This window comes from Salmo salar, chromosome 03, assembly GCF_965601325.2.
Source record: "Salmo salar chromosome 03, fSalSal1, whole genome shotgun sequence".
In the NCBI taxonomy this organism is placed as follows: Eukaryota; Metazoa; Chordata; class Actinopteri; order Salmoniformes; family Salmonidae; genus Salmo; species Salmo salar.
The window spans coordinates 782,845-807,358 of NC_138293.1; the positions used below are offsets into that span (position 1 = coordinate 782,845).

Consider the following 24,514-nt stretch of genomic DNA (forward strand, 5'->3'; position numbering starts at 1 on the left):
CAGAGAAACACTAAATAAGATCACAGGACATTTGTAGGATTCCTCCCGTGGCTGACTAACATAGCTCTAATGCATTAGAAAGGCGTTGCTATGATAACTGTCCTCAGTAATCCAGTCATGTGATTAGTGTTAGCAACTGGATAGCATCTCTCTTTGTGTATGTTAGACTCCCTGGGCACCAGGAACAATCCACAGGGAGGAGAAGATTACTAGAATGTTCCAATGGCACGTCTTTCTCCTGACTGTAGCAACCTGCAGCAGAAGAGGAGAGACACGACTAATTCAACATTCAAGAACAAAGTTACATTTCAACATTTTCTACAGACTTTCAATTGCCACATAATGTGACATTAGTTATATTTCTTTGAGAAATTATGCAAAGAAAGATAATAATAATAGTAATATTGATAATAATAATGATAATAACAATAATAATAATAGTAATAATGATAATAATAATGATAATAATTATAATAATAATAACAATAATAATATAATAATAATAATGATCGTAGTGATAATAATAATATTAATGATAATAATAATGATAATAACAATAATAATAATAACAATGATAATAATAATGATAATGACAATAATAATGATAACAATGATAATAATAATGATAATGCAATAATGATAATGATAATAATAATGATAATAATAATGATAATGACAATAATAATAATGAGATAATAATAATGATAATGACAGATAATAATAATGAGTAATAATGATAATAATGATAATAATAATAATAATGACAATAATAATAATTATAATAATTATAATAATATAATAATCAATATTAATAATAATAGACAATAATAATAATAGTAATAATGATAATAATAATGGTATAATAATAATAATAATATAATAATAATAACAATAATAATATAATAATAATAATGGTAATAATTAGGCGGTCCTATTTCACACCGCCAGGGTCTAATATTATCAACAGCAACCCTGGAGCAATCAGGGTTATGTGCCTTGCTCAAGGATACACTGGCAGCTCGGTAACTGACCCAACTCTCTAACCCCTAGGTTACCTGCCATTGCCCCTTGACGTTTCCGTAATGGATCAAATGATGAAGGTATAATAGAAACGAAGCTTGTCCTATGGGAAAAGTGAAGTCTAGTTATTCATGTCTCTGTGCACCAACTGTCTTATCAGCCTTTTGATAGGATGTCCGAACTGTCACTCAAACTCCCTGTTGTCACTCAAACTCATTAGCATAAAGACCGGGGTATACATACGGTCCCAGTGACATCCCTCCCATGTCCGCTGAACCATAGCTGTGACTAGAGAGACAGAACAGAACAGAACAGAACCGGACAGGAACCAGACCCAGAGGAACTAAAAGTTAGTAACCTAATTAGCTCCACATCTCAGGATGACAGCAGCCCGTGGTCCTCAGTCCTCCTATAAGAAGTATTTTGGCGGGGAAAGGAACATGAGCCACCCTTCCTACTCCTCCAGCCGCCAGCTGTACTCCAACCCGGTGGCGGTGCGCTCCTCTCGGGTCTCTTTCGGTCTGTCCTCCGCCGCCCCGGGGGTCTACGCAACCAGGACCCAGCGGCTCCGCAGCAGCGCCCCGATGCCCCGGCTGTCCTCCGAGACCCTGAACTTCTCTCTGTCCGACGCCGTGAACTCCGAGTTCAAGACTAACCGGACCAACGAGAAGGCTCAGATGCAGTCGCTCAACGACCGCTTCGCGAGCTATATCGAGAAGGTCCGGTTCCTCGAGCAGCAGAATAAGATCCTGCAGGCAGAGCTCGAGCAGCTACGAGGGAAGGGCACGTCCCGATCCCGCATCGGGGACCTGTACGAGGACGAGATGCGCGAGCTGCGGCGACAGGTGGACCAGCTGACGAACGAGAAGGCGCGAGTGGAGGTGCACCGAGACAATCTGTCTGATGATGTAGACCGGCTCAGAGAGAAGTAAGACAATCAGTTACATGTTTACCGAATAGTTTACCGAAAAGTTATGCAGAAATTCATCACCATGATATATCCTACACGATGAAACGTTTTATTCAATGATGGCACTACAAGACACGTATTCCAATATAGTCCATGTTTACCCTGGTAGTTGTTGAGTAATGGGTCACCTAGAGTCAACATTATTTAATAAGGGGTCTAGGTGTGGTTCATTACGCTAGTAATGACTTTATTTTCAATAATGCATTCATTGCGTGCTCCTCATTCGATTCTCAGACAAGCACATAGTGAGTTAGTGAGACCAACGTCTGAATGAGTAGTGGTTGTTGAAATGCCCGTTTATTGGGGTCTGATTTTACACACTTTTGATGCACTTTTAAAAGTGTTCTTGGATGTGTTGAAAGGACTCTCTAACACAAGATATTATGCTCAGTAACAGTATGGTGTTGTGCTTTCCAGACTGCAGGAAGAGATGATGCAGCGTGAGGAATCGGAGAGCACCATGCAGAGCTTCAGAGGGGTAGGAAACAGATTCATACTACAGCACATCTTAGTTAAAGGGGAAGTTCACCCAGTTTTAACATGTGGCCTTATTTTCACTGTTTCTGTGCTTGTCGTTTTAAATATTTTGTTTCATTACAGAGAGTCATCACTTGTCATTGACTACAATATGCATTATGAAAATGTTTATAAAAACATGTTCTAAAACGCTCCGAATATATATATATAATATATTACATCAGAAACTCATTCTGGATACTGTCTCTGCACTCAATGTTAGATTTTAGTTTTACACTGTTCCATAAATCCCTGTTTGAGCAATGCTGTTCACAACAACAAACAAAGATGCAAATACAGATTAATGGGGTAGTTTTTGTTTCTGTGAGTGTAGAGACCTGAATGAGATTCTGATGTAATATGAGTTGGTTTGGAGCGTTTTATGAATCAAATCAAAATCACATTTTATTGGTCACATATTTAGCAGTTGTTGTGGGCGTAGTGAAATGCTTGTGTTCTTAGCTCCAACAGCTCCAACAGTGCAGTAGTAACATGCTTAATAAATAATTATTTTTCTTTCATGGGCAGAGAGAAAAATGTGCGGTTTTATAGGTCATCCTCATGCTATTTTACACATTACACATACCATTGCCATGAGGCTGAGAGATAACTATGCTGTTTTAGAGATCAGGAATTTTTGAAAGACGGGATATTATTTTGTCTTAATAATACAACATGTTAAATAATATAAATAATCTATACTTTGGTCCATCAAAATATCAGCAATCGCACCATGTAAATGCAGTCAAATGACCAATTCTCCCTCTAGTGGCATCACGTGTGGAATGTAATTGTAACCACTCTATTGAAAGCTGAGACTCTCATGAACGTGGTGTTCTGCGTTTTGCCCTAGGATGCCTCACAAGACTAAAGATGGGGGCCGGTGCCAGTTTAATAATGAATGGAAGTATTTATGGAGATAGTTTAGTGCCTAAAACAAGGAGATAAATACATGTAAATAGAAATAGTTCCCTAATCTTACTTATTTCTCAGATAGAGGACAGACACTTCAGAAAACACTTCCTTTTGATTTATTGTTTGGACTATCTGTTGTTCCATGTAGTGAACCTGTTATTAATTGCGTTTCTATTGGCTAGTGGCTAATAGAGGTAATGCCAAATTCAATGTTTCATCCAATAATTCATTCTGGAGCCCTAGACAGGGCTTAGACAGGGTTTAGACGGGGCTTAGACAGGGCTTAGACGGGGCTTAGACGGGGCTTAGACAGGGTTTAGACAGGGATTAGACGAGGTTTAGACGGGGCTTAGACGGGGCTTAGACGGGGTTTAGACGGGGCTTAGACGGGGCTTAGACAGGGTTTAGACAGGGTTTAGACAGGGTTTAGACGGGGTTTAGACTGGGCTTAGACGGGGTTTAGACGGGGTTTAGACGGGGCTTAGACAGGGTTTAGACTGGGCTTAGACAGGGCTTAGACTCTAGAGGATTTTAATATTTTTCATAATTCATAAACAAAATCCTTTTTTTTTTTTAATGCGGAAAATCCAGTGTTTCTATGTCAAGCGGTTATGTTATATTCCAGTCTTCTGTGACGTATATGAAGTGTAATATCGGGATGCAAACTAAACATTTTATACATTTCATCTCTATATCTGAGATGGTACAGGTGTCTTCTATCTTTAAGCCCATAACTAGCTGCGTGATGTGTATACATTTGTTTCCAAGTAGATGTGTTTAAGAATAACCAAGATTCACTCGGTGTGATCCGGATTTATCCCACTGCAGTAAACGGCTATTAAAAGGACATGATGGGTTAAATTATAACATCAGATTATTTAAATATGTCATACAAATCTGCAAACTTATTTTTGTTTTCAATTCGAATCAAATTTTATTTGTCACATGCGCCGAATACAACAGGTGTAGTAGACCTCACAGTGAAATGTTTACTTACGAGCCCCTAACCAACAGTGCAGTTAAAAAAAATACAGATAAGAAATAAGAGATAAAAGAATAAGAGTAACAAGTAATTAAAGAGGAGCATTAAAAAATAACAGTATATACAGGGGGTACCGGTACAGAGTCAATGTGGAGGCTATATACAGGGGGTACCGGTACAGAGTCAATGTGGAGGCTATAGACAGGGGGTACCGGTACAGAGTCAATGTGGAGGCTATAGACAGGGTATTACGGTACAGAGTCAATGTGGAGGCTATATACAGGGTATTACGGTACAGAGTCAATGTGGAGGCTATATACAGGGGGTACCGGTACAGAGTCAATGTGGAGGCTATATACAGGGGGTACCGGTACAGAGTCAATGTGGAGGCTATATACAGGGGGTACCGGTACAGAGTCAATGTGGAGGCTATATACAGGGGGTACCGGTACAGAGTCAATGTGGAGGCTATATACAGGGGGTACCGGTACAGAGTCAATGTGGAGGCTATATACAGGGGGTACCGGTACAGAGTCAATGTGGAGGCTATATACAGGGGGTACCGGTACAGAGTCAATGTGGAGGCTATATACAGGGGTACCGGTACAGAGTCAATGTGGAGGCTATATACAGGGGGTACCGGTACAGAGTCAATGTGGAGGCTATATACAGGGGTACCGGTACAGAGTCAATGTGGAGGCTATATACAGGGGGTACCGGTACAGAGTCAATGTGGAGGCTATATACAGGGGGCACCGGTACAGAGTCAATGTGGAGGCTATATACAGGGGGTACCGGTACAGAGTCAATGTGGAGGCTATATACAGGGTTTTTACGGTACAGAGTCAATGTGGAGGCTATATACAGGGGTACCGGTACAGAGTCAATGTGGAGGCTATATACAGGGGGTACCGGTACAGAGTCAATGTGGAGGCTATATACAGGGGGTACCGGTACAGAGTCAATGTGGAGGCTATATACAGGGGGTACCGGTACAGAGTCAATGTGGAGGCTATATACAGGGGGTACCGGTACAGAGTCAATGTGGAGGCTATATACAGGGGGTACCGGTACAGAGTCAATGTGGAGGCTATATACAGGGGGTACCGGTACAGAGTCAATGTGGAGGCTATATACAGGGGGTACCGGTACAGAGTCAATGTGGAGGCTATATACAGGGGGTACCGGTACAGAGTCAATGTGGAGGCTATATACAGGGGGTACCGGTACAGAGTCAATGTGGAGGCTATATACAGGGGGTACCGGTACAGAGTCAATGTGGAGGCTATATACAGGGGGTACCGGTACAGAGTCAATGTGGAGGCTATATACAGGGGGTACCGGTACAGAGTCAATGTGGAGGCTATATACAGGGGGTACCGGTACAGAGTCAATGTGGAGGCTATATACAGGGGGTACCGGTACAGAGTCAATGTGGAGGCTATATACAGGGGGTACCGGTACAGAGTCAATGTGGAGGCTATATACAGGGGGTACCGGTACAGAGTCAATGTGGAGGCTATATACAGGGGGTACCGGTACAGAGTCAATGTGGAGGCTATATACAGGGGGTACCGGTACAGAGTCAATGTGGAGGCTATATACAGGGGGTACCGGTACAGAGTCAATGTGGAGGCTATATACAGGGGGTACCGGTACAGAGTCAATGTGGAGGCTATATACAGGGGGTACCGGTACAGAGTCAATGTGGAGGCTATATACAGGGTGTACCGGTACAGAGTCAATGTGGAGGCTATATACAGGGGGTACCAGTACAGAGTCAATGTGGAGGCTATATACAGGGGGTACCGGTACAGAGTCAATGTGGAGGCTATATACAGGGTGTACCGGTACAGAGTCAATGTGGAGGCTATATACAGGGTGTACCGGTACAGAGTCAATGTGGAGGCTATATACAGGGGGTACCGGTACAGAGTCAATGTGGAGGCTATATACAGGGTGTTACGGTACAGAGTCAATGTGGAGGCTATATACAGGGGGTACCAGTACAGAGTCAATGTGGAGGCTATATACAGGGGGTACCGGTACAGAGTCAATGTGGAGGCTATATACAGGGTGTACCGGTACAGAGTCAATGTGGAGGCTATATACAGGGGGTACCGGTACAGAGTCAATGTGGAGGCTATATACAGGGGGTACCGGTACAGAGTCAATGTGGAGGCTATATACAGGGGGTACCGGTACAGAGTCAATGTGGAGGCTATATACAGGGTGTTACGGTACAGAGTCAATGTGGAGGCTATATACAGGGGGTACCAGTACAGAGTCAATGTGGAGGCTATATACAGGGGGTACCGGTACAGAGTCAATGTGGAGGCTATATACAGGGTGTTACGGTACAGAGTCAATGTGGAGGCTATATACAGGGGGTACCGGTACAGAGTCAATGTGGAGGCTATATACAGGGGGTACCGGTACAGAGTCAATGTGGAGGCTATATACAGGGGGTACCGGTACAGAGTCAATGTGGAGGCTATATACAGGGTGTTACGGTACAGAGTCAATGTGGAGGCTATATACAGGGGGTACCAGTACAGAGTCAATGAGGAGGCTATATACAGGGTGTTACGGTACAGAGTCAATGTGGAGGCTATATACAGGGGGTACCGGTACAGAGTCAATGTGGAGGCTATATACAGGGGGGTACCGGTACAGAGTCAATGTGGAGGCTATATACAGGGTGTTACGGTACAGAGTCAATGTGGAGGCTATATACAGGGGGTACCAGTACAGAGTCAATGTGGAGGCTATATACAGGGGGTACCGGTACAGAGTCAATGTGGAGGCTATATACAGGGGGTACCGGTACAGAGTCAATGTGGAGGCTATATACAGGGGGTACCGGTACAGAGTCAATGTGGAGGCTATATACAGGGGGTACCGGTACAGAGTCAATGTGGAGGCTATATACAGGGGGTACCAGTACAGAGTCAATGTGGAGGCTATATACAGGGGGTACCAGTACAGAGTCAATGTGGAGGCTATATACAGGGGGTACCGGTACAGAGTCAATGTGGAGGCTATATACAGGGGGTACCGGTACAGAGTCAATGTGGAGGCTATATACAGGGGGTACCAGTACAGAGTCAATGTGGAGGCTATATACAGGGGGTACCGGTACAGAGTCAATGTGGAGGCTATATACAGGGGGTACCAGTACAGAGTCAATGTGGAGGCTATATACAGGGGGTACTGGTACAGAGTCAATGTGGAGGCTATATACAGGGGGTACCGGTACAGAGTCAATGTGGAGGCTATATACAGGGGGTACCGGTACAGAGTCAATGTGGAGGCTATATACAGGGGGTACCGGTACAGAGTCAATGTGGAGGCTATATACAGGGTGTTACGATACAGAGTCAATGTGGAGGCTATATACAGGGGGTACCGGTACAGAGTCAATGTGGAGGCTATATACAGGGGGCACCGGTACAGAGTCAATGTGGAGGCTATATACAGGGGGTACCGGTACAGAGTCAATGTGGAGGCTATATACAGGGGGTACCGGTACAGAGTCAATGTGGAGGCTATATACAGGGGGTACCGGTACAGAGTCAATGTGGAGGCTATATACAGGGGGTACCGGTACAGAGTCAATGTGGAGGCTATATACAGGGGGTACCGGTACAGAGTCAATGTGGAGGCTATATACAGGGGGTACCGGTACAGAGTCAATGTGGAGACTATATACAGGGGGTACCGGTACAGAGTCAATGTGGAGGCTATATACAGGGGGTACCGGTACAGAGTCAATGTGGAGGCTATATACAGGGGGTACCGGTACAGAGTCAATGTGGAGGCTATATACAGGGGGTACCAGTACAGAGTCAATGTGGAGGCTATATACAGGGGGTACCGGTACAGAGTCAATGTGGAGGCTATATACCGGGGGTACCGGTACAGAGTCAATGTGGAGGCTATATACAGGGGGTACCGGTACAGAGTCAATGTGGAGGCTATATACAGGGGGTACCGGTACAGAGTCAATGTGGAGGCTATATACAAGGGGTACCAGTACAGAGTCAATGTGGAGGCTATATACAGGGGGTACCAGTACAGAGTCAATGTGGAGGCTATATACAGGGGGTACCGGTACAGAGTCAATGTGGAGGCTATATACAGGGGGTACCAGTACAGAGTCAATGTGGAGGCTATATACAGGGGGTACCGGTACAGAGTCAATGTGGAGGCTATATACAGGGGGTACCGGTACAGAGTCAATGTGGAGGCTATATACAGGGGGTACCGGTACAGAGTCAATGTGGAGGCTATATACAGGGGGTACCGGTACAGAGTCAATGTGGAGGCTATATACAGGGGGGTACCAGTACAGAGTCAATGTGGAGGCTATATACAGGGGGTACCGGTACAGAGTCAATGTGGAGGCTATATACAGGGGGTACCGGTACAGAGTCAATGTGGAGGCTATATACAGGGGGCACCGGTACAGAGTCAATGTGGAGGCTATATACAGGGGGTACCGGTACAGAGTCAATGTGGAGGCTATATACAGGGGGTACCGGTACAGAGTCAATGTGGAGGCTATATACAGGGGGGTGCCGGTACAGAGTCAATGTGGAGGCTATATACAGGGGGTACCGGTACAGAGTCAATGTGGAGGCTATATACAGGGGGTACCGGTACAGAGTCAATGTGGAGGCTATATACAGGGGGTACCGGTACAGAGTCAATGTGGAGGCTATATACAGGGGGCACCGGTACAGAGTCAATGTGGAGGCTATATACAGGGGGTACCGGTACAGAGTCAATGTGGAGGCTATATACAGGGGGTACCAGTACAGAGTCAATGTGGAGGCTATATACAGGGGGTACCGGTACAGAGTCAATGTGGAGGCTATATACAGGGGGTACCAGTACAGAGTCAATGTGGAGGCTATATACAGGGGGTACCGGTACAGAGACAATGTGGAGGCTATATACAGGGTATTACGGTACAGAGTCAATGTGGAGGCTATATACAGGGGGTACCGGTACAGAGTCAATGTGGAGGCTATATACAGGGGGTACCGGTACAGAGTCAATGTGGAGGCTATATACAGGGGGTACCGGTACAGAGTCAATGTGGAGGCTATATACAGGGGGTACCGGTTAGTTGAGGTAGTATGTACATGTAGGTTGAGTTAATTAAAGTGACTATGCATAGATGACAACAGAGAGTAGCAGTGGTGTGGAGAGGGGGGGGGGGGCAATGCAAATAGTCTGGGTAGCCATTTAACTAGATGTTCAGGAGTCTTATGGCTTGGGGGTAGAAGCTGTTTAGAAGCCTCTTGGACCTAGACTTGGCGCTCCGGTACCGCTTGCCGTGCGGTAGCAGAGAGAACAGTCTATGACTAGGGTGGCTGGAGTCTTAGACAATTTTCATGGCCTTCCTCTGACACCGCCTGGTATAGAGGTCCTGGATGTCAGGAAGCTTGTCCCCGGTGATGTACTGGGCCGTTCGCGCTACCCTCTGTAGTGCCTTGTGGTCGGAGCCGGAACAGTTGCCGTACCAGGCAGTGATGCAACCAGTCAGAATGCTCTCGATGGTGCATCTGTAAAACTTTTTGAGGATCTGAGGACCCATGCCAAATCTTTTCAGTCTCCTGAGGGGGAATAGGTTTTGTCGTGCCCTCTTCACGACTGTCTTGGTGTGCTTGGACCATGTTTGTTTGTTGATGATGTGGACACCAAGGAACTTGAAGCTCTCAACCTGCTCCACTACAGCCCCGTCAATGAGAATGGGGGCGTGCTCAGTCCTCTTTTCCCTGTAGTCCACAATCATCTCCTTTGTCTTGATCACGTTGAGGGAGAGGTTGTTGTCCTGGCACTACACGGCCAGGTCTCTGACCTCCTCCCTATAGGCTGTCTCATCGTTGTCGGTGATCAGGCCTACCACCGTTGTGTCATCTGCAAATGTAATGATGGTGTTGGAGTCGTGCCGGGCCGTGCAGTCATGAGTGAACAGGAAGTACAGGAGGGGACTGATTTATAACACTATTGGATGCTCCAGGGCTAATTTCATTAACGTTTGCATTTTGACATGTTTTGCTAGATTTAGAACATCAATCAACATTTATAATGCAAACATTATCCCTTAGGTCCAGCACAGCAAATACTGCCATTGTTTAAGCAGAACAGTGATTGTAATATATTTTTTCAGAATACTGACCAGAGAAACGATCTTAAGAACAATCTTAACCATCAGTGACGGAGTTGACAAGAACGTAATTGTTCTTCCTCATTCAGCTGGTATAGACAGTAGCATTGCAGTTTCTCCTCAGGTGCTTTATGACTCCAAATTAAATGTTAATGTTCTATTTTAATCTATCAGGCAGGTGACGGTTCATGGTTGTAACCATGGTGATTCCAATTTTGTTTGTTTAAATCTGTCATCAGTAGAGAACGTTCCAGACCATGAATGGTCTTGTTGCACTAGATGTAATGAGGACATAAGGGGGTCCTTATAGTATAGGTGGCCTTGCTCATTCCTGATTAATTTAGGATTTTAGACAAATCTGACGGTTGATCAAATCTCCGGACACATCTTTTAGGAATCAACATTTGAACAAAATGTTATTTAAAGTCAGAGGGCTATTGCAAGAAACTACATACGATCATTAATATCCATTATTGGCCGTTTTTTATTTTATTTTTTACAAACTATTTGGGAGAGTTTGAAATTGGGATCCTTTGCTCCGGGCATTTCCAGACATAGAAATGAGTAATATTGAAAGTATTTAGAAAATTCCCCAAAACAAATCTTTTCTCTTATAAAATTTGCCTGAATGTACATTTTAAGTTCAAATAATGCATCAAAATCCATAAAAATAAATGTTTCTGCCGGACAAGGATTATCCCGACATTCCAGATTCCCTGAGCTAACTTCCTGCCAGTCTACACATTTTACCAATGAGGCTGAGAGAAAACTGTTCACGCTGTTTTAAAAGCTAATTTACTGTCATTCTAAACATTTTGTTCATATGCTATCTGGGGGACCCGATCTCCGGGTGGACCCCACAAGCCAGGTCCTGCTCTGTCAGCCATCCATCCATCCATCCATCCAGACCTGCTGTAGAGATGGCTGGCTGCTGCAGAGCTTCTGATCCATACCACCCATATATTTATCATGGGGGTCTACCACGGCAGACCTGGCTCAGGCCCTCAGCCTGCTGTAGAGATGGCTGGCTGCTGCAGCATATATTTATCATGGGGGTCTACCACGGCAGACCTGGCTTAGGCCCTCAGCCTGCTGTAGAGATGGCTGGCTGCTGCAGAGCTTCTGATCCATACCACCCATATATTTATCATGGGGGTCTACCACGGCAGACCTGGCTCAGGCCCTCAGCCTGCTGTAGAGATGGCTGGCTCTAGGTGACTGGCTGTTGGCTTCTGTAGGAGACTCTGTCAGTACGGCTGGCTGACCAGGCCTCTATTTTGGCAGCAGTGGGAGAAGTCTTTTGGCTGCTGTTGGAGACTCTGTCAGTACGGCTGGCTGACCAGGCCTCTATTTTGGCAGCAGTGGGAGAAGTATTTTGGCTGCTTTAGGAGACAGATGGAGCAGAGGGGAGGATAGCAGGGCAATGGAGTTCTGTCTGGTGGAGGGAGGGAGGGAGGGAGGGAGGGAGGGAGGGAGGGAGGGAGGGAGGGAGGGAGGGAGGGAGGGTGGGATGGATGGAGGGATGGATGGAGGGAAGGGGGGGAGGGAGGGAGGGAGGGAGGGAGGGAGGGAGGGAGGGAGGGAGGGAGGGAGGGTGGGTGGGAGGGATGGATGGAGGGAGGGAGGGAGGGATGGATGGAGGGAGGGATGGAGGGTGGGATGGAGGGAGGGAGGGAGGGATGGGTGGGGGACCAGCCAGGGTTATCAGAGCGAAACACAATGTGACCCGTCTGGCTCTGGTAGTCTCTCGGTAAGTTACAGAAAGAGAGGCGAGAGAGAAATAATTAGTTTCATGAGGACATTTCTGTCTTGACCTATGAAGAAAATGTGTGTGTGTGGTTATCCCTGTTCGTCATGTTGTATTCAGGATGTGGACAACGCAGCTCTGTCTCGTCTGGACCTGGAGAGGAAGGTGGAATCGCTTCAGGAGGAGATCAACTTCATGAAGAAACTACACGATGAGGTCAGAACACACACACACACACACACACACACACACACACACACACACACACACACACACACACACACACACACACACACACACACACACACACACACACACACACACACACACACACACACACACACACACACGCACACACACACACGGATGTAAACACACACACACACACACACACACACACACACACACACACACACACACACACACACACACACACACACGGATGTAAACACACACACACACACACACACACACACACACACACACACACACGGATGTAAACACACACACACACACACACACACGGATGTAAACACACACACACACACACAACAACACGGATGTAAACACACACACACACACACACACACGGATGTAAACACACACACACACACACACGGATGTAAACACACACACACACACACGGATGTAAACACACACACACACACACACACACACGGATGTAAACACACACACACACACACAACAACACGGATGTAAACACACACACACACACAACAACACGGATGTAAACACACACACACACACACGGATGTAAACACCCACACACACAACAACACGGATGTAAACACCCACACACTATCTCTCACACACCCTCCCCCTTCTTTGACCCCTGACCCCAGAGGGATGGTGTGAAATAGGCTTTAAGAAATGACGTCTTTATTTTATGACTTATCGTTAATAATCTTTATTTTATGACTTATCGTTAATGCCGTCTTTATTTTATAACTTATCGTTAATGCCGTCTTTGGTGTCCTCATCAATGCTCAAGCACCTTTTCCTATCGATTAAATAAATGTTATTATGTCATTACAAAAGTTTTACAATTCCAGAAGTTTCAAACGCATTCTGTCATTACTATATAATGTGGTAGGTATTTTAATATTACCATTTTTTTTTTACACACATTTAATTCGTCAAATATTTCATTAGTCGTCTTCCTCAAATAAAGGGGACGATGACGCAACCTTTCCAAGAAGGAGGGAATCTGATTTCATTGGTCCTCAACTCGCGGCTCAGTCATTTCATTCAGGTTAAGTGAGGTTAGCTGTGAGTTAGCCTGCCCTGGAGCAGGTTCGTTCTGAAGGATTTGTTGCCATGGAAATGTACCTGGCTTAAAGCTGGGCCTCATTCGTGTGACTGGCTAATCCCGAGATGAACTCAGAGTTAACAGAAGTTACCTCGCTAACTCTTCAAACCTAATTCATAGGATCTCTCTGACCCCTGTTTGTAGGAGCTGCAGTCTCAGGTGCTGACCCCTCTCTAACCTCTGACCCCTGTCTGTAGGAGCTGTTGGAGCTGCAGTCTCAGGTGCTGACCCCTCTCTAACCTCTGACCCCTGTCTGTAGGAGCTGTTGGAGCTGCAGTCTCAGGTGCTGACCCCTCTCTAACCTCTGACCCCTGTCTGTAGGAGCTGTTGGAGCTGCAGTCTCAGGTGCTGACCCCTCTCTAACCTCTGACCCCTGTCTGTAGGAGCTGTTGGAGCTGCAGTCTCAGGTGCAGGTGTCGCAGCAGGTGCAGATGGACATTGATGTGGTGAAGCCAGACCTGACTGGCGCTCTCAGGGACGTCCGCTCTCAGTACGAGAACCTGGCCTCCAAGAACATGCAGGAGTCAGACGATTGGTACAAGTCTAAGGTAGGCTGTTCCCTACACCCTACACCCTATACCCTATACCCTATACCCTATACCCTACACCATATACCCTACACCCTACACCCTATACCCTACACCCTATACCCTACACCCTACACCCTACACCCTATACCCTACACCATATACCCTACACCCTATACCCTACACCCTATACCCTATACCCTACACCCTACACCCTACACCCTACACCCTATACCCTACACCCTACACCCTACACCCTATACCCTACACCCTACACCCTATACCCTACACCCTACACCCTACACCCTACACCCTATACCCTACACCCTACACCCTACACCCTACACCCTACACCCTACACCCTACAGCCTACACCATACACCCTACACCCTATACCCTACACCCTACACCCTACACCCTATACTCTACAGCCTACACCCTATACCCTATACCCTGCAGGAATCTGTAGACTGGTACAAGTCTAAGGTAGTCTGCACTTTATACCCTATTGTCACGTCCTGACCCTTGTAAGAGGTCATTTTCTATAGTAGAGTGGTGACAAGGGGTGTTTTGTGTTTTTCTATGTTTTCTATTTCTATGTTTTAAGTTCTAGTTTTTCTATTTCTATGTTGTTGTTTTTTGGGTTGATCTCCAATTGGAGGCAGCTGGTCCTCGTTACCTCTGATTGGAGATCATATTTAAGTAGGGTTTTTTCTTCCTGGGTTTTGTGGGTGATTAAATTTTGAGTACGTAGTGTTTGTTTCTCTCTGCGTCACGGTTTGTTTTGTTTTTACAAGTATTTTGGTGTCTTGCAAACGTTTCAAGGAATAAATAAATATGTGGAACTACAACCATTCTGCGCGTTGGTCCGATCCTTTGAACAGCCGTGACACCTTTACCCTATACCCTATACCCTACAGCAGTAGTCCCCTAACCCTAGACCCTATATCCTACAGCAGTAGTCCCCTAACCCATTTTAACCCATTTCATGTGTCGGAATGTAGGTGCACTTGATTCAGCAGCCCTAGTGCTGGGAAGACAAAGTGTTTCCATTTTGAATCATTTCATGTGTCTGGATGTAGAACTCCGACCTACCCGGCAGGCCCAGAGAGCCAATCAAGTGCATCTATAGGCCTATCGCTGGCCAATCAGATCAGATCACGGGTCTGCAATTTCCCACTCTCCATAGACTGAAAAAGAAGCCTTGAACACACACCAAAATTCATACTGAGAGATTTCAAAACGTTTACAACTATGACTTGAGAGAGACTCAACGAATGCAGCAAAGAGCTGCTGTTTATATGAGTGAGTTCATGTTTAATTTGTTACTCAGCACTGTCAACACTTTGTATTATTCAACACTTCTATAAGCCAGACAATGTACGTTCTCCCTACTACTGGCGGCTTGTCTGTCTTTACATCGAGGACTTTAACTGGACATCGGAGTAACAACATGAATTGGTGCATGAAATAATGCAGAGTGACTTGAGTTTAGCCGTTAGCTGGAAGACTGTCCCCTTTTCTCAGCGGAGGGACGGTGAGTTGGGCGAGATAGCTGTTCTCTCCCTCCCCTCAGACTGACCAGATGCAGGCCATCTGTCCAGTAATTCCTACGCTCACTAAGCTGTGCCTCACAAGTCATTTAACAAATTAGCTATTATCAGTGTGATCATATACCTACAATTTTTAAATATAATTTCAAAATAGTCTGAGAAGAACAACATTGGCAGGGCAATTCAAGCGTGGCCAGTATGCGGTGATAATGTATTGAGTCTACTGCACAAACCCCACTGCTACAGTACTGTTTTTAATTGGTTTTTGTTGCATAGGTTTAGGTTTGTTTAAAAAAGTCATGTTTAAAAACTGTCTACACCCTACTGTCTACACCCTACACCCTGCAGGAGTTACTGTCTACACCCTACACCCTGCAGGAGTTACTGTCTACACCCTACACCCTGCAGGAGTTACTGTCTACACCCTACTGTCTACACCCTACACCCTGCAGGAGTTACTGTCTACACCCTACACCCTGCAGTAGTTACTGTCTACACCCTACTGTCTACACCCTGCAGGAGTTACTGTCTGCACCCTACTGTCTACACCCTGCAGGAGTTACTGTCTACACCCTACACCCTGCAGTAGTTATTGTCTACACCCTACACCCTGCAGGAGATACTGTCTACACCCTACACCCTGCAGGAGTTACTGTCTGCACCCTACTGTCTACACCCTGCAGGAGTTACTGTCTATACCCTACACCCTGCAGGAGTTACTGTCTACACCCTACACCCTGCAGTAGTTACTGTCTGCACCCTACACCCTGCAGGAGTTACTGTCTATACCCTACACCCTGCAGTAGTTATTGTCTACACCCTACACCCTGCAGGAGATACTGTCTACACCCTACACCCTGCAGGAGTTACTGTCTGCACCCTACTGTCTACACCCTGCAGGAGTTACTGTCTATACCCTACACCCTGCAGGAGTTATTGTCTACACCCTACACCCTGCAGGAGTTACTGTCTGCACCCTACACCCTGCAGGAGTTACTGTCTACACCCTACACCCTGCAGGAGTTACTGTCTACACCCTACACCCTGCAGGAGTTACTGTCTGCACCCACCACCCTGCAGGAGTTACTGTCTACACCCTACACCCTGCAGGAGTTACTGTCTGCACCCTACTGTCTACACCCTGCAGGAGTTACTGTCTACACCCTACACCCTGCAGGAGTTACTGTCTACACCCTACACCCTGCAGGAGTTACTGTCTACACCCTACACCCTGCAGTAGTTACTGTCTACACCCTACACCCTGCAGGAGTTACTGTCTACACCCTACACCCTGCAGGAGTTACTGTCTACACCCTACACCCTGCAGGAGTTACTGTCTACACCCTACACCCTGCAGGAGTTACTGTTGGGTGGTTATTGTCCTTGATCTTTTTGCCTTCCTGTGACATCGGGTGTTGTAGGTGTCCTGGAGGGCAGGTAGTTCGCCCCCGGTGATGCGTTGGGCAGACCGCACCACCCTCTGGAGAGCCCTGCGGTTGTGGGCGGTGCAGTTGCCGTACCAGGCGGTTATACAGCCTGACAGGATGCTCTCAATTGTGCATCTGTTCAAGTTTGAGGGTTTTAGGTGCCAAGACAAATTTCTTCAGCCTCCTGAGGTTGAAGAGGCGCTGTTGCTCCTTCTTCACCACGCTGTCTGTGTGGGTGGACCATTTCAGATCGTCAGTGATGTGTATGCCGAGAAACTTTAAGCTTTTGTCCTTCTCCACTGCGGCCCTGTCGATGTGGATGGGGACTTCCTCCCTCTACTGTCTCCTGAAGTCTTTCTCCTGTACAGTGTTAAGATATGCCTATTCATAGTCTCAGGTCTATCTCTCCTGTACAGTGTTAAGATATGCCTATTGACAGTCTCAGGTCTATCTCTCCTGTACAGTGTTAAGATATGCCTATTGACAGTCTCAGGTCTATCTCTCCTGTACAGTGTTACGATATGCCTATTGACAGTCTCAGGTCTATCTCTCCTGTCTGCAGTTTGCTGACCTGACTGACTCTGCAGCCCGTAACAACGAGTCTCTACGGATTGCTAAGCAAGAGGTTAATGACTACAGACGCCAGGTGCAGGCACTCACCTGTGAGATCGATGCCCTGAAGGGAAGCGTGAGTACAACACCTGTCACACTAAGCGGAATCTGTCTAGTGAGTCAGCATTTTCTGTTTGAGTGATGGCACTCGCTTGCTCTCCCTCTACCTGCTCGTTCTCCTCCCCCTCCCTCCCTCTCTCTCTCTCTCTCTCTCTCCCCCTCTGTCTATCCCCTCTCTCTCCCCCTCTGTCTATCCCTTCTCCTCTCTCTCTCTCCCTCTCCCCCTGTGTCTATCCCCTCTCCTCTCTCTCTCTCCCCTCTCCTCCTCTCAGAATGAGTCTATGGAGCGCCAGATGAGGGAGATGGAGGAGAACTTCAGTATGGAGTCGTCTGGTTACCAGGACAACATCAGTGGTATGGAGGAGGACATTAGGACCATGAAGGACGAGATGGCCAGACACCTCAGAGAATACCAGGATCTCCTCAATGTCAAGATGGCACTGGACATAGAGATAGCTACCTACAGGAAACTACTGGAGGGAGAAGAGAGCAGGTAAATGGTCCTGGACATAGAGATAGCTACCTACAGGAAACTACAGGAGGGGAGAGGAGAGATAGCTACCTACAGGAAACTACAGGAGGGGAGAGGAGAGATAGCTACCTACAGGAAACTACAGGAGGGGAGAGGAGAGATAGCTACCTACAGGAAACTACAGGAGGGGAGAGGAGAGATAGCTACCTACAGGAAACTACTGGAGGGGAGAGGAGAGATAGCTACCTACAGGAAACTACTGGAGGGGAGAGGAGAGATAGCTACCTACAGGAAACTACTGGAGGGGAGAGGAGAGATAGCTACCTACAGGAAACTACTGGAGGGGAGAGGAGAGATAGCTACCTACAGGAAACTACTGGAGGGGAGAGGAGAGATAGCTACCTACAGGAAACTACTGGAGGGGAGAGGAGAGATAGCTACCTACAGGAAACTACTGGAGGGGAGAGGAGAGATAGCTACCTACAGGAAACTACTGGAGGGGAGAGGAGAGATAGCTACCTACAGGAAACTACTGGAGGGGAGAGGAGAGATAGCTACCTACAGGAAACTACTGGAGGGGAGAGGAGAGATAGCTACCTACAGGAAACTACTGGAGGGGAGAGGAGAGATAGCTACCTACAGGAAACTACAGGAGGGGAGAGGAGAGATAGCTACCTACAGGAAACTACTGGAGGGAGAGGAGAGATAGCTACCTACAGGAAACTACTGGAGGGGAGAGGAGAGATAGCTACCTACAGGAAACTACTGGAGGGGAGAGGAGAGATAGCTACCTACAGGAAACTACTGGAGGGGAGAGGAGAGATAGCTACCTACAGGAAACTACAGGAGGGGAGAGGAGAGATAGCTACCTACAGGAAACTACTGGAGGGGAGAGGAGAGATAGCTACCTACAGGAAACTACTGGAGGGGAGAGGAGAGATAGCTACCTACAGGAAACTACTGGAGGGGAGAGGAGAGATAGCTACCTACAGGAAACTACAGGAGGGGAGAGGAGAGATAGCTACCTACAGGAAACTACTGGAGGGGAGAGGAGAGATAGCTACCTACAGGAAACTACTGGAGGGGAGAGGAGAGATAGCTACCTACAGGAAACTACTGGAGGGGAGAGGAGAGATAGCTACCTACAGGAAACTACAGGAGGGGAGAGGAGAGATAGCTACCTACAGGAAACTACAGGAGGGGAGAGGAGAGATAGCTACCTACAGGAAACTACTGGAGGGGAGAGGAGAGATAGCTACCTACAGGAAACTACAGGAGGGGAGAGGAGAGATAGCTACCTACAGGAAACTACTGGAGGGGAGAGGAGAGATAGCTACCTACAGGAAACTACTGGAGGGGAGAGGAGAGATAGCTACCTACAGGAAACTACAGGAGGGGAGAGGAGAGATAGCTACCTACAGGAAACTACAGGAGGGGAGAGGAGAGATAGCTACCTACAGGAAACTACTGGAGGGGAGAGGAGAGATAGCTACCTACAGGAAACTACTGGAGGGGAGAGGAGAGATAGCTACCTACAGGAAACTACTGGAGGGGAGAGGAGAGATAGCTACCTACAGGAAACTACTGGAGGGGAGAGGAGAGATAGCTACCTACAGGAAACTACTGGAGGGGAGAGGAGAGATAGCTACCTACAGGAAACTACTGGAGGGGAGAGGAGAGATAGCTACCTACAGGAAACTACTGGAGGGGAGAGGAGAGATAGCTACCTACAGGAAACTACTGGAGGGGAGAGGAGAGATAGCTACCTACAGGAAACTACTGGAGGGGAGAGGAGAGATAGCTACCTACAGGAAACTACTGGAGGGGAGAGGAGAGATAGCTACCTACAGGAAACTACTGGAGGGGAGAGGAGAGATAGCTACCTACAGGAAACTACTGGAGGGGAGAGGAGAGATAGCTACCTACAGGAAACTACTGGAGGGGAGAGGAGAGATAGCTACCTACAGGAAACTACTGGAGGGGAGAGGAGAGATAGCTACCTACAGGAAACTACTGGAGGGGAGAGGAGAGATAGCTACCTACAGGAAACTACTGGAGGGGAGAGGAGAGATAGCTACCTACAGGAAACTACTGGAGGGGAGAGGAGAGATAGCTACCTACAGGAAACTACTGGAGGGGAGAGGAGAGATAGCTACCTACAGGAAACTACTGGAGGGGAGAGGAGAGATAGCTACCTACAGGAAACTACTGGAGGGGAGAGGAGAGATAGCTACCTACAGGAAACTACTGGAGGGGAGAGGAGAGCAGGTGACGTTGATGGTGATGATGATGATGGTTATGATGGTGATTCTTTAGATTTTTTTATTTCACCTTTATTTAACCAGGTGTCTAGTTGAGAACAAGTTCTCAATCACAATTGCGACCTGGCCAAGATAAAGCAAAGCAGTTCGTCACAAACAACAACACAGAGTTACACATGGAGTAAAACAAACATACAATCAATAATACAGTAGAAAAATCTATATACAGTGTGTTCAAATGAAGTAAGATAAGGGCGGTAAGGCAATAAACAGGCCATGGTGGCGAAATAATTACAATTTAGCAATTAAACACTGGAGTGATAGATGTGCAGAAGATGAATGTGCAAGTAGAGATACTGGGGAGTAAAGGGGATGTGGGGATGAGGTAGTTGGATGGGCTGTTTACTGATGGGCTATGTACAGGTGCAGTGATCTGTGAGCTGCTCTGACAGCTGGTGCTCAAAGTTAGTGAGGGAGATATGAGTCTCCAGCTTCAGCAATTTTTGTAGTTCGTTCCAGTCATTGGCAGCAGAGAACTGGAAGGAAAGGCAACCAAAGAAGGTGTTGGCTTTGGGGGTAACCAGTGAGATATACCTGCTGGAGCGCGTGCTACAGGTGGGTGCTGCTATGGTGACCAGCGAGCTGAGATAAGGGGGGACTTTACCTAGCAGAGACTTATAGATGACCTGGAGCCAGTGGGTTTGGCGATGAATATGAAGCGAAGGCCAGCCAACGAGAGCGTACAGGTCGCAGTGGTGGGTAGTATATGGGGCTTTGGTGACAAAACGGATGGCACTGTGATAGACTGCATCCAATTTGCTGAGTATGACAAAGTCAAGGATCGGTAGGATAGTCAGTTTTACGAGTGGTGGTGATGGTGGTGGTGATGATGGTGGTGGTGATGGTGGTGGTGATGATGGTGGTGGTGATGGTGGTGGTGATGATGGTGGTGGTGATGGTGGTGGTGATGATGATGGTGGTGATGATGGTGATGAGGGTGATGATGATGGTGTTGGTGGTGATGATGATGGTGGTAGTGATGGTGATGATGGTGATGATGGTGGTGATGATGGTGGTGATGATGATGATGGTGGTGATGATGGTGGTGATGATGATGATGGTGGTGGTGGTGATGATGGTGGTGATTGTGATGGTGATCATGGTGGTGGTGATGGTGGTGATGGTGTTGGTAGTGATGGTGATGATGGTGGTGATGGTGATCATGGTGGTGGTGATGGTGGTGATGGTGATGGTGGTGATGGTGATGGTGGTGGTGGTGATGGTGTTGGTAGTGATGGTGATGATGGTGGTGATGGTGATCATGGTGGTGGTGATGGTGGTGATGGTGATGGTGGTGATGGTGATGGTGGTGGTGGTGGTGATGGTGGTGGTGGTGGTGATGGTGGTGGTGGTGGTGATGGTGGTGGTGGTGGTGATGGTGGTGATGGTGGTGATGGTGGTGATGGTGGTGGTGGTGGTGGTGGTGGTGATGGTGGTGATGGTGGTGGTGATGGTGGTGATGGTGGTGATGGTGGTGATGGTGGTGATGGTGGTGGTGATGGTGGTGGTGGTGGTGATGGTGGTGATGGTGGTGATGGTGGTGATCATGGTGGTGGTGATTGTGATGGTGATGATGGTGGTGATGGTGGTGATGGTGGTGATGGTGGTGATGGTGGTGGTGATGGTGATGATGGTGGTGGTGATGGTGGTGATGGTGGTGATTGTGGTGGTGATGGTGGTGATGGTGATGATGAAGAATACTGATTGACTCAAAGGTTCCATGTTCTTCCTCTCATTTCAGAATCACCTCTCCGTTGCCAAACTTCTCCTCCCTAAACCTGAGAGGTGGGTCCTGTTCCGTAGATACTCGCTCACCAACGATTAGAAATCACTTCATAACATGCTGTATCAATAATCAATCATATGCTGTATCAATAATCAATCATATGCTGTATCATTAATATGCTGTATCATTAATATGCTGTATCAATAATCAATGATATGCTGTATCAATAATCAATAATATGCTGAAAAACTCCTCTCTTCATTGTCATCTGTCGCTATAGAAACCATGATGGATTCCAGACCCACGGTTGAAACCACGATGTCCAAAAAGGTTCTGATCAAGACGATCGAGACCAGAGATGGACAGGTACGGTCAGCTCGTCCATCTTCTGAAAGCTTTTGGTTCTGGCGGCCCGTGACAATCGAAACCCACAACCACCTGAGACACACCGATTCTCTGGGTTGATTGGTCTGTAACTCTGAGCCTCCATTTTAGACACACAGACCGGGGATGGATCAATGGTCCAAACTACATCTCTATCATTATCCATTCAAATGTTCTTGGGAGTTTCTACCCTTGTAAGGATGGCCAAGACTAGGGTGACTAAATCAAATGGAGGCCAGAAAATAGCATTGTGTCAACTAGGCTGGATGCTGTGAGAGAATTAAGGCTATAGAGGCTAAGCTGGATATAGATTTTGAGACAGGACATGTAGTATTTTTCATATTTTATTATACGCTTATCATATAAATTCCTGTAATTTTTCCAAAAGATTTATCCGAAAAACAAGCTTTTCTCTGTGTTACGTCAACGGTGCAGTGAGCGGAACCTTTCACATGTAATTCAGCTGGTGTCGTGTTCATGTACAGTAATGTAGATTTTTACGACACGCACAAATAACTTTACAGATGAACACCACATGTACAATCATCAAAGTCGCTGGTAGAATGTGGCACTCTGTCAACAGAGCTTAAATTTTTTTTTTTTTTAATTACAATTAAATCTGACTTTTTGGATTTAATCATCAAAGCACGTTTCACGCAGAATGGTTGGACACCTTGAACACGCCTACGTAGCCTAACACTCTGGGCTACGTAGCCTAACACTCTGGGTTACGTAGCCTAACACTCTGGGTTACGTAGCCTAACACTCTGGGCTACGTAGCCTAACACTCTGGGTTACGTAGCCTAACACTCTGGGCTACGTAGCCTAACACTCTGGGCTACGTAGCCTAACACTCTGGGCTACGTAGCCTAACACTCTGGGCTACGTAGCCTAACACTCTGGGCTACGTAGCCTAACACTCTGGGTAGAGGGGTTGGACACCGTGAACAAGGCTACGTAGCCTAACAGTATCCCATTTAGCAGATGCTTTCATCCAAGCCATTAAGAGTCATGCATATAACGGAATGGAACCCAAGACCCTCGGTGTAATGCTCTGACTGAGCCACAGAGTCCACTTGTGACCAGGTGTTTATCTGTTTCCTCTCTGTCCCTCCCCAACAGGTGATCAATGACTCTGACCAGGTGCTAACTGTTTCCTCTCTGTCCCTCCCCGACAGGTGATCAATGAGTCCATGAATCATGATGACCCCATTGATGTCTTCAACTAGGAACAGGAAACCAGCCTTCTACAACACAGAAAAACATAGATGATATTTTTATCTAGATTCTATTTCTATAACCCACAGCCATAAACAATATATCTGTTTGTTATATATCTGGATTATGTTTCTGGACCTACCTACCCACAGCAAACACCCAGACAGGACTACCTACCCACAGCAAACACCCAGCCAGGGCTACCTACCCACAGCAAACACCCAGCCAGGGCTACCTACCCACAGCAAACACCCAGCCAGGGCTACCTACCCACAGCAAACACCCAGACAGGGCTACCTACCCACAGAAAACACCCAGACAGGACTACCTACCCACAGAAAACACCCAGACAGGACTACCTACCCACAGCAAACACCCAGACAGGACTACCTACCCACAGCAAACACCCAGCCAGGGCTACCTACCCACAGCAAACACCCAGCCAGGGCTACCTACCCACAGCAAACACCCAGACAGGGCTACCTACCCACAGAAAACACCCAGACAGGACTACCTACCCACAGCAAACACCCAGACAGGACTACCTACCCACAGA

At 46.8% G+C, this 24,514-nt stretch overlaps 1 protein-coding gene across 1 annotated transcript; it reads left to right on the forward strand.

Annotated features, from left to right (window-relative positions):
• Positions 1–1,299: 1,299 nt before the first annotated feature.
• LOC106594165 (vimentin) lies at positions 1,300–24,103 on the forward strand. The gene is made up of 9 exons (XM_045714363.2): positions 1,300–1,948; positions 2,408–2,468; positions 12,449–12,544; positions 14,042–14,206; positions 17,728–17,853; positions 18,110–18,330; positions 22,372–22,415; positions 22,637–22,722; positions 23,919–24,103. Exons 1-9 carry the CDS (start codon positions 1,401–1,403, stop codon positions 23,967–23,969), a joined length of 1,398 nt encoding a protein of 465 aa, XP_045570319.1. The 5' UTR covers positions 1,300–1,400; the 3' UTR covers positions 23,970–24,103.
• Positions 24,104–24,514: the final 411 nt, after the last annotated feature.